This window comes from Tamandua tetradactyla, chromosome 3 (assembly GCF_023851605.1).
Source record: "Tamandua tetradactyla isolate mTamTet1 chromosome 3, mTamTet1.pri, whole genome shotgun sequence".
Classification (NCBI taxonomy): domain Eukaryota; kingdom Metazoa; phylum Chordata; class Mammalia; order Pilosa; family Myrmecophagidae; genus Tamandua; species Tamandua tetradactyla.
The window spans coordinates 46,023,640-46,039,092 of NC_135329.1; the positions used below are offsets into that span (position 1 = coordinate 46,023,640).

At 35.8% G+C, this 15,453-nt stretch overlaps 1 protein-coding gene across 5 annotated transcripts in view; it reads right to left on the minus strand.

The window, feature by feature from the left end:
- MYT1L (myelin transcription factor 1 like) overlaps positions 1-15,453 on the minus strand; it is a 625,705-nt gene that overhangs the window by 66,471 nt on the left and 543,781 nt on the right. For all 5 annotated transcript variants that reach the window (XM_077153065.1, XM_077153068.1, XM_077153066.1 and 2 more), the window contains one exon: positions 6,665-6,727. In XM_077153065.1, coding sequence (XP_077009180.1) covers positions 6,665-6,727 — 63 coding nt within the window. The remainder of the gene's footprint in view (positions 1-6,664; positions 6,728-15,453) is intronic.

Sequence of the window (15,453 nt, forward strand, 5' to 3'; positions counted from 1 at the left end):
TGTGTTTGTCCATATAAACCATGAGCATATAAGCCACCTAATCTAATGCCTTGCACAGAGTTAGTGAGAGTCAAATATTTGTTGAATTAGTGAATAACAGAGGAATGGATTAGTATGGGAATTGTAGTATCCACATCTCAGAACCCCTATTTTTCCCACCTTTCCCCCATGACTAAGAGCCTAATTCTAAGATAGGGAAAGAAGCTAAACTCCCATGATTCTGAAACCAAAAAAGCCTGGCTTCCTTATTTTTAGCCTTCATCTTTCACCTTTTTCTCTTCTTCCCCTTCATCATTTCCCATGTACTTAGGAGTGAGGTGTAACATGGAACATCACTGAGACTTGGGTTGGGGGGTGACAATAAAAACAAAACCAAAACAGAACAATTGAACAATGACCATAAACTCAAGTTTTGGCCTGGTTCTGACAATAGTTGTTACTTTGAAGAAGATGACTTAACACGGGGGCTGAACTAGAATCCTAGAGGGCCTTTATTTGTGCTAAGAATTCCATAATCTGACTTTCCATTTTTCTAGAAAGTTGGTGTCTGTCTGTTAGAAGATGGACTGCCATCTCTGCCTGTGAGTTCTGCAGAGGTGTCTATATTGCTTGTGAGAAGGCTCTCTGTGTGGTGGTATGGAAGCTGGGAGGAGCGGTGGCTGTGGTTGCTCTCTCCATGGGCCTCCTTCATTTCTGGGCTGCTCAGTCCTGCTGCTCCACAGGTATCCTTCCCTACCTCTTCTAACTGGCTTTGACTACTGTTTTCCAGCATTCTGCTGCCATCCCATACCTTCTTACACCAGTAGCGTGGCTTTCCCTTCAGTATTAACTTTTCTACAAATCCAAGGAGGGCCACGGTGTCACTGACTGTACCATAAAGTACAGTCAATATTTACTTCTTGTTCATTTTCATGCTTGATGGAAAAAAGAAAACTTTCGCCACAACACCATTAAGTACTATAATGCCAGGAATACTAGAGATAAGAATTACTCAATATTTTAAAACTCTTTTGCCTGCTTAAAACATGGAAATGAAAATCTATTGCTTGCCACCTACCCCAGAACAGAGATCCTTTACAGAATTACTATGCTAGGAGAGGTTCTGGTTAGCCATCTCAACCAAAGATAGCATTGAGTGTAGAAGAATATGAAATGTGATATCAGATGGGCAAACTGAAATTTCAGTTCTGTCACTTACCAGCTGTGTAGTCTTGGACAACTTATTTACCATCTCTGATCCTCAATTACCTTATCTGTATTTTAGGGTTCAAAACATTAAAGGCTTTATATAAAACTCACATCTGAGAGTGATGCAAATGTTCTAAAAAATGATCATGGTGATTAATATACTACAATGTAATGATATTGTGAGCCATTGATTGCACACTACATATGAAATGTTTGTATGTTAAGAATATTCATGTTTGTATGTTGTTTTTGTTTGATAATACAAAATAAATTAAATTTAAAAAACCCTACATCTGATAAAATATATATGGTACTCAATAATTTTAGACATTTTTCTTTCACCTTTTCTCTCTGTTTGTGATTTCTTTAAGGTCCAAATTTCAACACAGCAAAAATTACTCAGACTTGGCTTTCTTCTTCAGTTTTGAGCAATGTAGAAATTCATTCTGCAGAATTGTTCCTGACAGGGTGTGCTCTGTGTCAGAGAGTAACCACATCCTTTGTGGGTGTCTGAGCTGTGGCTCTGAGCATCTGCTTAGGGCTAACATTGAGAATTTAGGTTAACATTGAGAATTTAGGTTTTTAGTATTTGGACCAATCTTCCATTTAAAAAAAGTATTATGTTCTTTTTACTGTAATTATTCTTCCAGTGAGTTCAAATAGAACATATATTGGTGATTCTAAAGCCTTTATTTCTACTCTTACCCTTTCTCCTTTTCTGATCTGGATATAACATAGGAATCTCAAATTTAATATGTGTAGAAAGAATTTGATTCTCACTCTGTCAGGCAGGCTTCTTTATTTCAGAAAATGACATTACTTTTTGCCCATCTGTCCAACTTAAGAATATCTGATGCATCCTTGAGCCTTTCATAATTAATATCTGCCTTATTTGTTCTCTAATAATTATATATGTTTTTTAAGTTGCTGCAAGATACATAACACATTACTGTATATTACATTTATTTGTTTTAGTGTCTCTTTTTTCCATTAGATTATGTAGCCCTTGAGGTTAGAAATGTCTTAGTAATCATTGTTCCTGGTCTCTGGGGCATACTATGTGCTCAATAAAATATTTACTGAATTTACTAGGATTCTAGAATTCTGGACATTTTGGATTATGTTTTAAATAACAGTTTCCTAGATAGACGCTGTATTTATCACATTTGCTATAATTGCTTCTGGGCTCTATTTGTACCTTTATCTGAAATTTTATAAATTTTGGAAACACTTTCAGAATTCCTGTCTTCTTTGGGTGAAAGAATAGCCAGGGGGTTGGAGGACATGTATAGCTCACAGATAGGAAAGCAAGTTCTAGAATTAGAATCTAGAACAATCCAGCAAACTGGAGGATTTAAGAGAAACCAGAGACTTTGGGTTCACAGGAGATGTGGTGTGTTCAAAATGCCTTCTAGACTCCAGATAGAAATGGCGATGTGCAGATCATTAAGCCAGAAACCCAAGGCTGAAGAAGAAGTTGACCACTTCACTGAAACTCTGGCTAAATAAATCTGTAGTCTGTGAGAGGTGACTTCAATGGAGTTAAATCACTGCTGAGTTGAATAAGCTTCTAATAGCTCCTTTGGGGAAGAGTCACATCTTCTGATTTTGTGACAAGGACCCAAGATTTCTCAAATGGGGACTTACTCTCTTTTTTTCCCTTCAAGTTTCATCAAACCTGGATGTTCGTTGTCTTTCATCAGTACATATTGATTTCTCTAATTCATAGCAGGTAAGACCTTTGAGGTCTTTGACTGGACTCCCCCAATCGCATTAGAATGGAGTTAGGTAGATATTGTCAGACCCTTCCGTTGGCATCATAAAGGTTTATATTTTGTATATTATTAAAAGAGTAAAATTAAAGTGCCCCAGGAAGAACATAGGAGTTCAATGTATGGATTGCTTAAGATCTCTGTAGCCCTGTTTCCTGATTTGTAATTAGGATAGTAACAATAATATCATAGGATAGTGAGATTTTATGTGCAAACTTCTCAGGACAGTTCCTGGTACATAGTAAGTGTTAGATGCACTTTTGTCTTCTATTATTATTTAGTATAATTCTACCTTGAGACCATTCTGGACCCTTAAGAACTACAGTTGTTCTCTTAGGGTGTTCCAGTGGGAATCAAACTCATAAGTATAACTATTTGTGAAAATGTAGACTTGTTTCTATACTGGATAACAACTTAAGGACTTTATATCTCTTGCTATTTGTATGATACTATGAAAAAGCTAATAAAAAGAATAAATCAAAGAAAACAAGAAAGGAGTCCTAGGTAAACCCTTCTGCTAAGACCATGCTGAGAAGGCAGTGTTCTGATATGTCTTAGAAAACTGTGGAAGAATAAGAAGGTTTTGGTGAAGTGTCAGAGAAAAATAGTAAAGATGACTAGAAAATATGATTTTTGAAAGAAAGCTTAAGAAACTAATTTTTTGTTGCTGTTGAGACCAGAGACCCAAGATAACATCTAATAATGACTATATGGATAGCCTGATATGTAAGTTGGTGAACAGAAAATATCTTCACTGAAGACAGAAAGGGAAAGGCAAAGCATTTGATGAAGGATTTTGATAGAACATCATATACAGCCTATAAATACTTGTTAAATTGAATTCAGGAAAGTTTCAGATGTTATAGAGAGATGGAAAAACATCACTACCATTAAAAGCAAACACAATTCCAGTCCATTTAAAATAGTGCCATTTTTTCCAGTAGGAAGCAGACTATCTAATCTTCAAAGACTTTCCTGGCCATGTAGTTCTATGATGAGAAATGACTTTGGATTCCATCTCTGCTCCTTAACCTCTTAGATTCTCAGTTTCTTCAAATGCAAAAAGAAATGAAATTACCTAACTTCAGTGTGGCTTTGAAGATTACATACAAAAGCATGCTTTCTTAAGTTCCTAGAACAGTGTCTAGTACAAAGCTGGTGCTAGGTTACGTTTTCTTCTATGACAGTAAAATTAAGGAGTAGTGAACATCCTGGAATTGTGAACAAAATTTGAATTGTGTGCATTTGCCCTGGGAGTGGGAGAGAGAGGATCATAGATATTCACAGATTCTCAAAATGGATATTTGATCATGAAAATATTAAGGATCAATGTTCCATGACTTCTCATTATAGCCTAGAAAGGGAAATGAAAAAAAAAAAAAAAAAAGAAAGGGAGATGAAGACCCCATCGACTCATATAACTGAGGCAAATAATATCACAGTATACTTGACTTTCAATATGCTAAAACTCCCACAGGATTATATATAGTAAAAATATGCCCTAAACAAAGTCAAAGGTGGATTTTCAAGCTTTGTGGATTAACCCTGGTATTATTTACTCCAGGCATAGAGCATAACTTAATTTTAAGCTTCAGTTATAGTTTAAGCACAGCTTATACTATATTAATACTTAACATTCTAAAATATAAATGAAATTAATAAGAATGTTTAAATTATGGCTGAATTTACATGATGCCAACTCCCCTCCTCCCCAAAATAATCAGAACAGAAACAGACATTTGGATATGAAGTGACCAGCAAATATTTACTTTTAAATTGTGTAGACACTAGTTGATACTGGAAGTTCTGGCAATGTGAAGATTGAGACATTTCCAAGATAGATTAAAATAAAGAGTAGTGCAGAATATGCTTGGAGGTTTTATATTTAACTGGGGTTCATTTTAAAAAAAAAATTATTTAATCTAAATCAGTGTTTTACTCTGGCAATCCTTTTTGAAAATTGTTGCTTACTATTATTCTATATTCAAATCACAGCGACAAGCTTTGGATTGCCTAGTAAAACCAGGACAACGTGAAGCTAATAAGACTTCTTTTGACCATATGGTCTATGGTAGTGGTTGTATACTGGGGGCAATTTGCCCCCAGGAAACAATGTCTGTAGACATCATCAGTTGTCATGAATGGGGTGGTGGTGGTGGTGGTGCTACTGGCCTCTAGTGGAAGAGACCAGGAATGTTGCTAAACATCCTGCAATGCATAGGACAGTCCCACAATAAAGAATTATCTGACCCCAAATGTCAATTGTGCTGAGGTTGAGAAACCCTGGTTTAGAGAATGATGCTTTCAATACATAAGTATGAAGAGTTGTCACATAAATCTCCCAGGGTTATAATTCAGTTCTCTTGGTTGGCTGTAACAATTAGTAGACACGTCCTATTTCAACAATGCTCTCAAAAGGTTGAAAAGTGAAAACAGGAAAAAATAATTTACTGTAGGATTGCAATAACGAAACAAACCCGCAATTTGAGTGTTGACTCCCAATTTAAACTGTGTGAGTGAGCCAGGTGAATTGTCCCCCTTACTCTGACCATTTAAATTTAGGCACAAGGGCAGCCTCACCATTCATCCAGAATGTTCTCACTCTGTTCAATCATTTGTGCGAAATGACCTTGCTTCTTGCAATTGGTAGATAGGTTATTTACCATTGACACTTGGTTTATGCATTCATTTTCTTCCTTTCTTTTTTTTCTTTCCCTGTAGGGAAGGTGTTTAAACAGAAGATCTCATCTGCTTTTGGACTGCCCACTTTCTAATCTGAAATTTCCAACAGGGACCAGGAACAAATATTTTATAACCCAGTTTATTTATTTCACTGTGTTTGTAAGATGCAGCAATGTTTTTTTCTGTTGTTAGAGATTTCACTTTAGATGGGTCTTAATTCAGGAATGTTCATGTCCTTATCTTGGCAATGACCTGTTGATCATAACTGAACATGACATAGAAGTTCATTATATAGAGTAGACTCATGTACTGAACCACAAGCTTTAGATCTTAGACCCACTTTTGCATAGACAATGCACCAAAAAATTCTTTCAATTTACTTCTAACTTAGGGCCTGGTATAAAACAGGTGGTCATAACATATTTACTGAATGTCAAACAGCATAATTAAAAAAAATCCTATGTGATTTATTTCTTTGCTATATTTTAGACACTACCTTCTTTTGGTGAGAGAAGTGTCTAGAATTTGTAAGGTTAAGCTGTAGTTTTTTTGTAGAGTTCTTTGCTTATAAAAACTGTACAGCTTTGTGGCTCAAATATTAATATTAAGTAATCAACTCTCAATGGTATTAGAACATTTGTCCTCTCTATGACTGTTCTTGGGGATTTTAACATGTACTAGAGGTGTCTGTTTTCATTCACACTTTCAATTCAGAAAGACATACTACTAGATTACTTTAGAAATGTTTCAAACAGATGAGCCACTTGCACTATAAGAGAGATATCACAAGAGGGGCACTGGTACCAGTGCAGTGATAAAAGTCTGCTTTCTAAGTAAGGCCCTGATTAAGACAGCACTGCTTTATGGCTCCAAGCATCTCAAGCATCTCAGATCCTTAGTTTTACCAGTGAAGTCAAACTTTAGGCCTACCCCAAAGCCCCAGAATATTCCTGTGCATGGATGTGGTGTTGGTTAAATAGGAAAGAATGGTTTTGAAGAGAAGAATAAGCATCTCTACATACCTTCGATGAGAAGCGTAGTTTCCAGTAATATGTCCAGAGCCATCACAACCAGGGGTGGGGCACCTACAATTAAAATGTAAATTGGGTAATTTACTTGAAAGAAATAAAATTCCCCAAACAATTAACTTCTTTATGTATCCAACTTTCTTTATTGCTTAACCTCTCTACTTGAAAGAACCTAAATTGAGTTAAAAGTTCCCCGGCTAAGTTGGAATAGTGTTCATTAATCACAACAATCAGATACAAACCTTTGACTACTTTTTTCCTTCCAAAACCAATGACACTTTCCAGAATGATCATGAATTTCAGTGACTGCTAGAAATTCAACAGTCTCTAGGGCATAGAGCCTTCCTGGTCACTTGGTACTTTTTTTTAGAGTCTCTATTTCCTCCAAGTACCCTATGTTTTTCTTCCCTTATTATTACTTTAAATTCAATCAAACCCAGTTACAGCATGGCTATTATGCCAATCCAAATATGAAGCATGATTTATACATTAAAAGATATACACAGTGGTCCATGAGAAGGCCTTTTTCTGATCTCCTAACATTGGCATTATAAAGGAATTTCATTCTACTTGCTCTTCAGGATATTGGTTGACCTGGTTAACGCCAGGATCCAGTGTGGACAGCATAATTGACTGCAAGAATGAAAGATCAACAACCTTCAATTCTTTCAGGCTATCACTGTGCATTCAGACAGATTTGTGGTTCCTTGGAATCTTTGTCACTTTTAAATAACTTGAGTAGAAGATAGGAGACCACTCTCGATTAACCAGATCAAGACAGTAAAACTACTCAGAAAAGTTTATGTTCATCTACACTGCATCCGTTTAAATACCTATCTATGGAATTCTATCCAGTTTCTTAATTACTACATTGTCATTGCTTTCTTTAGTGGGAGAGATTTTTTGGAAAGAGCTTTGTACTTATTACCCTCCACAATAACTTTCTAAATATGCCATCTCATGAATAATCAAATAAATACTACAAAGACATTTTCACTTTAAGCTATTTCAATTGCATTTACACCCACCATGAATTAAAAGGACAAAAGTTAAGAAAAATTCCTTTTTCTTTCAATTAAATTTTTAACTCTCAAACAGAATAACAAGACCCAGTAATTTACTAGGCCACAGGACTACCTAGTAATAAAGTCAAGTCATGCTCCATCCCCCACATTCTGATTCAATGGACACCTGAATTCCTGTCAAGAACAAAAATCTTAGATTGTAAATATTTAATAAATATATACTATTTCTAGAGATTTCAATGTACTTTCCACTCAGAATATCACCCTTAATATCGAAATATTGAGACCAGGCCAGTAAAATTACTTGCTTATAGACTGACTTTCTCAAGATAAGATGAGAGTATCAAAGAGTGGAATGGAAAATAGAGTGAAATTGTATTAATTTCAAGTGTATGAATGTCATATTTTGACACCTAGATGTGTAAACAATCTTTTGGTATTTAGAAATTTTTCAATTTTCTTTTATTCTTAAGAAAGGGAACATAATTCTAGATCTTGGGGTTTTGAAATTGATATTTACCATGCTGTATTAAAGATTTAAGATTAATTTATGGTCTGTGTCATAGGAGAACAAAAAAATAACTGAATGAAAAGGTGGTAGAGAAATAGTCAGTGTGCTCTTATCCATGCCCTTTTAGCTTAAGTGGAATCATGATTTTTAAAATGGGAGTTTGAAGTAGAACAAAATTAGGTATTTTAAACAATACGTATCATTGAACTGATTTTTGTTAAAGTAACAGCTGTCTATACACACTTGTAAAAAAGCTTGATCATTAAACTGCACACAGTCAAATGCTAAGTAATTATTTCCTAAATAATAACAGATGACTGAATTTAACAACTGCTTTTCTAAATGACACCTCAAATGGATAATCCCCAATTCCAGAATGTTCTCCTGGGGAAGAAAATTTGAAAGCAGTAAAAAGCATTCTATCTTAAGAGGAGCTAAACTTCATGCAGGTTTCTGTTTTGAGAATTTATAAAGAAACAGAAATAATATATACTTGGCATTACTTTTTCCTCGAAAAAAAAATCCTTAAACTCTTCCTAATTTAAGTACTTAGTGCAAATTTATTTAAAATTTATTCATTTTAATATGAGTAGAATTTTTTTCTTTTCTTTTTCTTTTGGCAGGGGGAGGTTGACATATTCTGCTCCAATTTAAAGTGAGGTGTTATAACCAAAATAATACAAACGAAATCAGGTTTTAATACCTATCAAAAAAAGAGGTTTCTCAAAGAAAAATTTTTAATGTGTTTAAGTATCATTTCTCCATCATCTGATAGGGAAAGAGACATTTAAAATGTGCTTCAACATCATCAAAATTTTTTTTTTTAAAAGTATATTGGCTTGGCTCATTTTCAGAACTTTCATTGCTGGGAAAGGGAAAAAAAAAATGTCAGAAAGAGGGCTTTCTTCCCTACAGGTTTGTTGTTACTTTCAGGATTCCAAATTAGGCACATGCAGTTTGAATCTCAGATCTGCCACTTGTCAGCTGTGTGAATCTGGAGAAATTGATTAACCTCATGATGGTTGGCAGTCCACATCTGGGGCTAGAACACCCTGTTTCATCTGTATCATGAGGATGAAAATGTTGTAAGATATGTAAAGTGTTTGCTCTAGTTGTCTCATGGTAGGGCCTACTTCTCTGCTCTTCCTTCATTTTGCTAATCCTGTTGGAAGCTTAAACAAAACAGCCCAGTGCTGCAGTTAGAATCCTTGATTCTCACGTGTAGGTGCGGAATTCTGAATACAGGCTTTAAAGAACCTACTGCATTTATTGTTAGCTTGCCTTTACAATAACCCATACTCTGGTTTTATGAGAGCAGTAATTCAGCTTTCTCATCTTTAGGTGGTGCTTCTGGACCACATAGATAGCTGAAAATTATTTTTCAACTGTGCTTTCTTCTAATATCTCTATGTATTCATTTTTATCTTATTGTCGAAAATTTTAAGGTTTTTTCAAACTCTTAGATTTGCATACAAATTTCCTAGTTTTAAGAAACCTTAACATGCAGAAATACAATTTTTTGAAGTCGATGAGTGAGGAAGTGATTTTTCCTCTAACAAAAGGAATCTTTGCTTCTTCAATGGAGTCAGCTCCAGGATCCTTGGTAATGTGAGCAGTGTAAAATCGATTTACAAAAATTCGATTTGCATCTACCCATCTAAGAGTACATCTTTTCCATAAAGGGAGGCCCATGTGGGATAATCAAAATCCCCTGCGGATAAAATCAGACAGTGGCATGTGCTGCACAGCTTGGGTTTTGAAATGGCAGAAGAAACTGACTGAGTTTCCATGGAAACTGCCCCCTCAACTCCCTTTAAAGAAGGCACAGGCTCCTAGCACTGAAGTAATCAGGCCGCCATAGGGGAAGAATGATGTTTTAAAAGAACGCCACTAACTTAATGGTCCGCCTTGCTTTCCTAGTACTTATCATGAACAATAGCACCAAGTCTATATTAAGTTCCTATGGTTAAGGATATAAAGTAGCATTAAATAAAACACTTGATATATATATAAATTTTTTTCTCTTCAGCTCCAAAGGTACTATTGGGAAAAACACTTGGAGAAAGCAAATGATGAATAGATCATCTCAAAATCTATACTTGCTGCCTCAAGATATAAATATTTCTGGTCTCTAATTCCCTTGCTTTAACTTCGATCTTGTGTGTTGCCTTGGAATTAAAGTAATACGAAGAGAAGAAAAATTTTGGTAGTACATATTATTATATGGCTAGAAATTTGGTCCTATATAAGCAGTTAAGATGGCCATGGAAAAATCATAACAAAACGCTTTACATATTGTTTATGCTCTGGGTTACATGTAAATTCAGGCAAAATCTAAAAAAAAAATAATCAAGATCACTCACAAACTTTTGGTATTCCAATTGCAGTGAGCTAGTCCTTCTCAAGTAGGAACAATCTGTTTCTGTTGCTTTTTGCAGATGTAAGACATCAAAGAACTCTCTAAACCTGAATATCACAGACGTCCCTTTGTGCACATTGTTTTCTTTTTCTTATTCACCATCAAATAACCCCTGCTATTTGTAATGTGAATAATGCTCCTTCCAACTGTGTAGACATTTCGTCTTGAATGGCCCTAAATGTTTCCCCAAACCTATGTATGAATCGTCATTGATTACACCTGCACTGGGGATATAAGATATTATCCCTGAAAACCTATAAAGGATTTTTTGTAGCTGTGTATTAAAATACATTTTGATAAAATGTGATTTCATTTTCACATATCACAAAGATGTGGCAGCACATCAAATCAGTTCTCAAGTTTGCCTCTCATTTGTCCTTCAGCAAGACATATAAGTTATTAATGTTTTGTTTCTTTCTCCCATTTACAAAACCACAATATTGAAACTGAATAGTGGAAATGGAAATTGTTCAGTCGGACTGTATTAGTACTATTGCTTACTTATGAGAATGTCTGAATGAGCTTCCTCCATGTTCTATTTCTCATCCTCCCTCTTTCAGAAGAAAGAATCATGAGGATTAAATAAATGTTTTAAAATTATATCATGGAAGACATTAAAAATATGGCATTTTCTTCACAATTGGACTATCCTTAGGTGCACACACACATTAAAGCACATTTTACTAAACACTGTGGACTAAAATAGATGAATCCATTTTATATCAATCCCTTTAGCAGTAGGAGTTAGTAAACTCCTTGAGAAAGAGTCCAAGACATATCCAACATACATGGAATTTGTTCTCCATTATCAGAATAAGCTGCCAATGTGCTCTTACAGAATACGATGTGGGTTAAACAGCAAGGATTTGTTTAGGTCAATCTCCCTCTTACCATACATCTATCTAGAGAGTTAGCTCATACTAATGGCTGAGAGGGCAACGTGCTCCTCAGAGCTTAGAAGTCTAAGGGCCATTTCCATGTAGTGTCTAACTTAGTGTCTGAACAGAGGCATGCCTGCTAGGTGAAGCTGAGCTATTACAATGTTCAGTATATTTTTTCCCAAAATCAATTTATAGTAAAAAATTATTTTGAAGAGACACATGATCTCTCATCTTGATGGACTCAATTACATACTTTTTTATCTTATAAAGGCTCAAAGCCCTGCCAGCACATTTAAACTATATCTGCTATTGTCTCTGCAGCTGACCTAACCTAATTGAATCAGCCTTACCTAAAAGGTTGACTTTCAGACATTCTATAACAAAATTCAGTTTATGAATGTCTTTTTCATTCATGCATTTGTTTTAAGTCAACTCTATCAAGAAAATTTAATAAGTAAAACACAAAATGTGTAGGAACATATTTTTCATAATGCTCTGTAATTTTCTTCAAAAAGGGAAAGAGACCATGTTACTAACAAGCAACATGCATTGCTTTTGCCCAACTTCCCTAATATATTACTTGACATTTAAGGAAAGAAAAAACTTTTAAAAATCACTTTTCAATTGGTAAGATACTCAAATATTTTCTGTTTTATTTTTGAAATTCAATAGTAGGTATGCATATTTTGAACTTTATCCCACTCTAGAAAAAAGTCACAGACTATCCCAAATTTTACTGTCTTTTCACTTAAGTGCAGCTTCCCCTGCCTTTTCCCTCAGATAGAAACCTAAACCACTCACTTATATGCTCTCTTCTCATGCCTCCTTTTCCAAGGTCTCTTATCAGGAAATACTATGGCAGACATTGGGACTTATCTAGAAATATCAGATAACACAGGAGTACTGGAAGCAAGATCAGTGGGAATAGACAAGTAATAATGGAATTTTGGGTTTTGTGAAGTGCAGGTTTGGGAGTAGGCAAGGAAGACCACTTGAACTGCCATTCATGTCTCCTTTGGATAAGGGTGGCTCAAGATTCCCTCTATTCCTGCTTAATGCTTCCCCCAGCTCTGAGGTCCCACTCTTCTCATAAGCTTGCTCAGACTGCTCCAATTCTTGCATGAGAGAGATTTATCCACAACACACTCCTTAAAGTTTCTCTCATTCTGCTTTGTTCAACGTGAGTCAAAGTGAGAGGACTTGTAAAATGTAAAATTTAGGAAACTCCAGTATTATGGAAACCTATACACTTGAAAATGTAAAATATACTCATTTCTAATAGTAGAATTTAAGTGGAAGATATTCTTTCTGTAAAATGTAAGCACAGAACACCTTCTTCTTCTGGCTCCAACCACTTTTTCTTTCATATCATATTCAAAAATAAGCAAACAAGTACATAAATTAAAAAAACAACAAATAATATTTAAAAATTACCCTTAGCATATTTTTTCTAAACATCTTTTTGATGATTCAGACAACATTTTGGAATAGATTAGGCCTCAGGTTACTAATAAAGCAGAACTGTCATCATGCAAACAAAACTGGAAAGTGTTGATTATAGAGACTTGTGGTTGATAGAATGCCAGAGGATCTGTGCAGTTTCAGGAGCAGTAGGTGAAAATAGGTAGCAATTTGGGAGATAGAGAAGCTTTATTAGTTCCATGATGCCCAATAAGTGTCCTAACCAGAGTATATATCACATTCTATAAAGTTCATTTTGATGACCCACTTATCATATAACCCATTGATACACAGATATTTACAAGCAGGTTTAAATTTTGACTCAGAGGATAATGTGTCTACCATCAGCAATGGGTTTACCCCTTAACATACACTGCATGAAGTCCCACCCTTCCACCCTTCCCACTGATTCTGGTGGTCCCCATAATTTCCTTAGTAGAGCCTTAGAGGTGGTATGCTGAGTTGGCTTTAACTTTGTATAATATATCACAAGGACTCTGGGATACCTGGCCCCCAAATAGAACAGTGAAGAATCTGGTCCTACTCCTGGGTTCATTCTATACAGGATATTTTAAGTTGCTAGTTTGACTGTTTGGGGGAAACAGAAAGGGGGCTGCTATAGCAACTTTATTGTTCATGCTGCATGCAGTTTTTTTTTAATCTTCTTTTTTTTTTAAAATCATGCAGCCTATAAATCTTAACTTATAAATCATCTGTCTTAATAAAGCTACCCTCATTTTCCAGGGGGTGGAAACCTAACTTGGACCCCCTCATTGCCAACACTGTGAACGGCTGCACCGCTGAATGGCATCCCAGATACATCCAGCAAATAAGCTCCTGTCCAGTGTGGCAGAACGTACCTAGCACATCCTGATGTCCCATTCATTTAACGGGATGTGTCCATAGGAAACTGCTGCCAGAGCACATGCACGTCCCAGCAGCAGTGAAGGCAGCTAAACAAGAAGCTGGGACAGCTGGAGTCAGTATTGGAATTGGACTCGAAGGACCCATGCAAAAAAAAAAAATACAAAAGGTGACTAGTGCAGCTGACTCAAGGCAACAGAAACCACCATTTCTAATCTTTTGTCCTTAATTTGACAACTGAATTACATTAAGGGGCCTTTTTGCATTCAACAATAACTTTCATAATGCAGATGGGGCTTCTGATTTGACATGCAAGGAAATTTTCACAGGGCTTGAACTTTGGCAAGGATCTAGGGATAAGAAAGCAGTACTCACCTTTGTTGATTAAATTAATGCTAAGGCAGTTCATATCATTTATATGTAGGGACGAACAAAATTCTAAAGGACTTTTATGCATGCTGTTGTACAGAAATTCTTTCTGGTTCTGGGGACAAGATTCAAATGTCTAAGAATGAGTGCGTCTAGTTTATTTTAAGCGCATCTGTTAGATGGTCCGGAAAAGTTCTCACCAGCGTTCCTTGCCTCTAAGAATGAAAAAGCATTTGTGATGGTATCCAATTGGCCTTTAATGGTAAGTAGTCAAAGATTGAGTGACAAGCCATTTATTGTCAAAGCTTATTGATTAGGAAGGGGACAGCGAGGGGGACGAGGATTCTTTGCAAGGACTATTAGTTTAACAATGCCAATTTTCTCACCACCATGAACCAATTGGATTGCGTTTAAACAGAGACCAACTGATCTACCACAACCACAAGCACTATGCTTACTTCTACGACTACTACTACTCACAAGCATGCACATACAGATTCATACTCCACGCTCAGAAAGGCAAAAAGGGAAAAGTTAGGTGTGGCTGCACATACCAGTACAGTTCATACATTGATTTTTTTTCTTTTTTTCCCCAAGTCTAAACACACTGAGGCCCAGAGAAATTAAAATACTTTTTCTGGTAGTTCAGACACAAACTGTAGCATGAACCTACAATGGAAGTCCCACTTGGCTGGGGACTTGAAGGCTATAAAAGCCCACGATGACACATTTCCCTGTGCACGGATGGTTTAAAACTCCCTTTAAGTTAAATGAAGACAAGAAGTTTATATAAGTTAAAATCAGTTCAGCTTCCTGAAGCTTATAAACTTCAACTAGTGTTAGGAGAATTGGGTCTTCTAGGATAGAAGAAAGGAAGGATTCTAGAGCCTCAGAGTCAGGGGGGAGAGTTGCCACAAATTTTCCTTTTTAGCTTAAATGTTGTTTCTCCTCTGTTTTCCACATTTGACAGAATTGTGGATCTTTTATTTGTAAGTTTCTATTTTATCTCATGGAGAAAGCATTTAAAAAAAATTTAAATCAGGAGAATTGAAAGACCCCATCCTCCATTTTGAGACCCATGTAATCTTGGAATTCTCTGTGATTTCTTACAATTTGAGTCTTCTCTCTTCCTTTCCACAAAATCCTGATGCCTGTCCCATCCTCTTGTTTATAGCTACCTGGTTTTTAAACTTTTTTTTTTTTTTTAGTTTATTTTTGTTCTTTCAGTACTTCCTTTAAAGAACAGAGTTCTA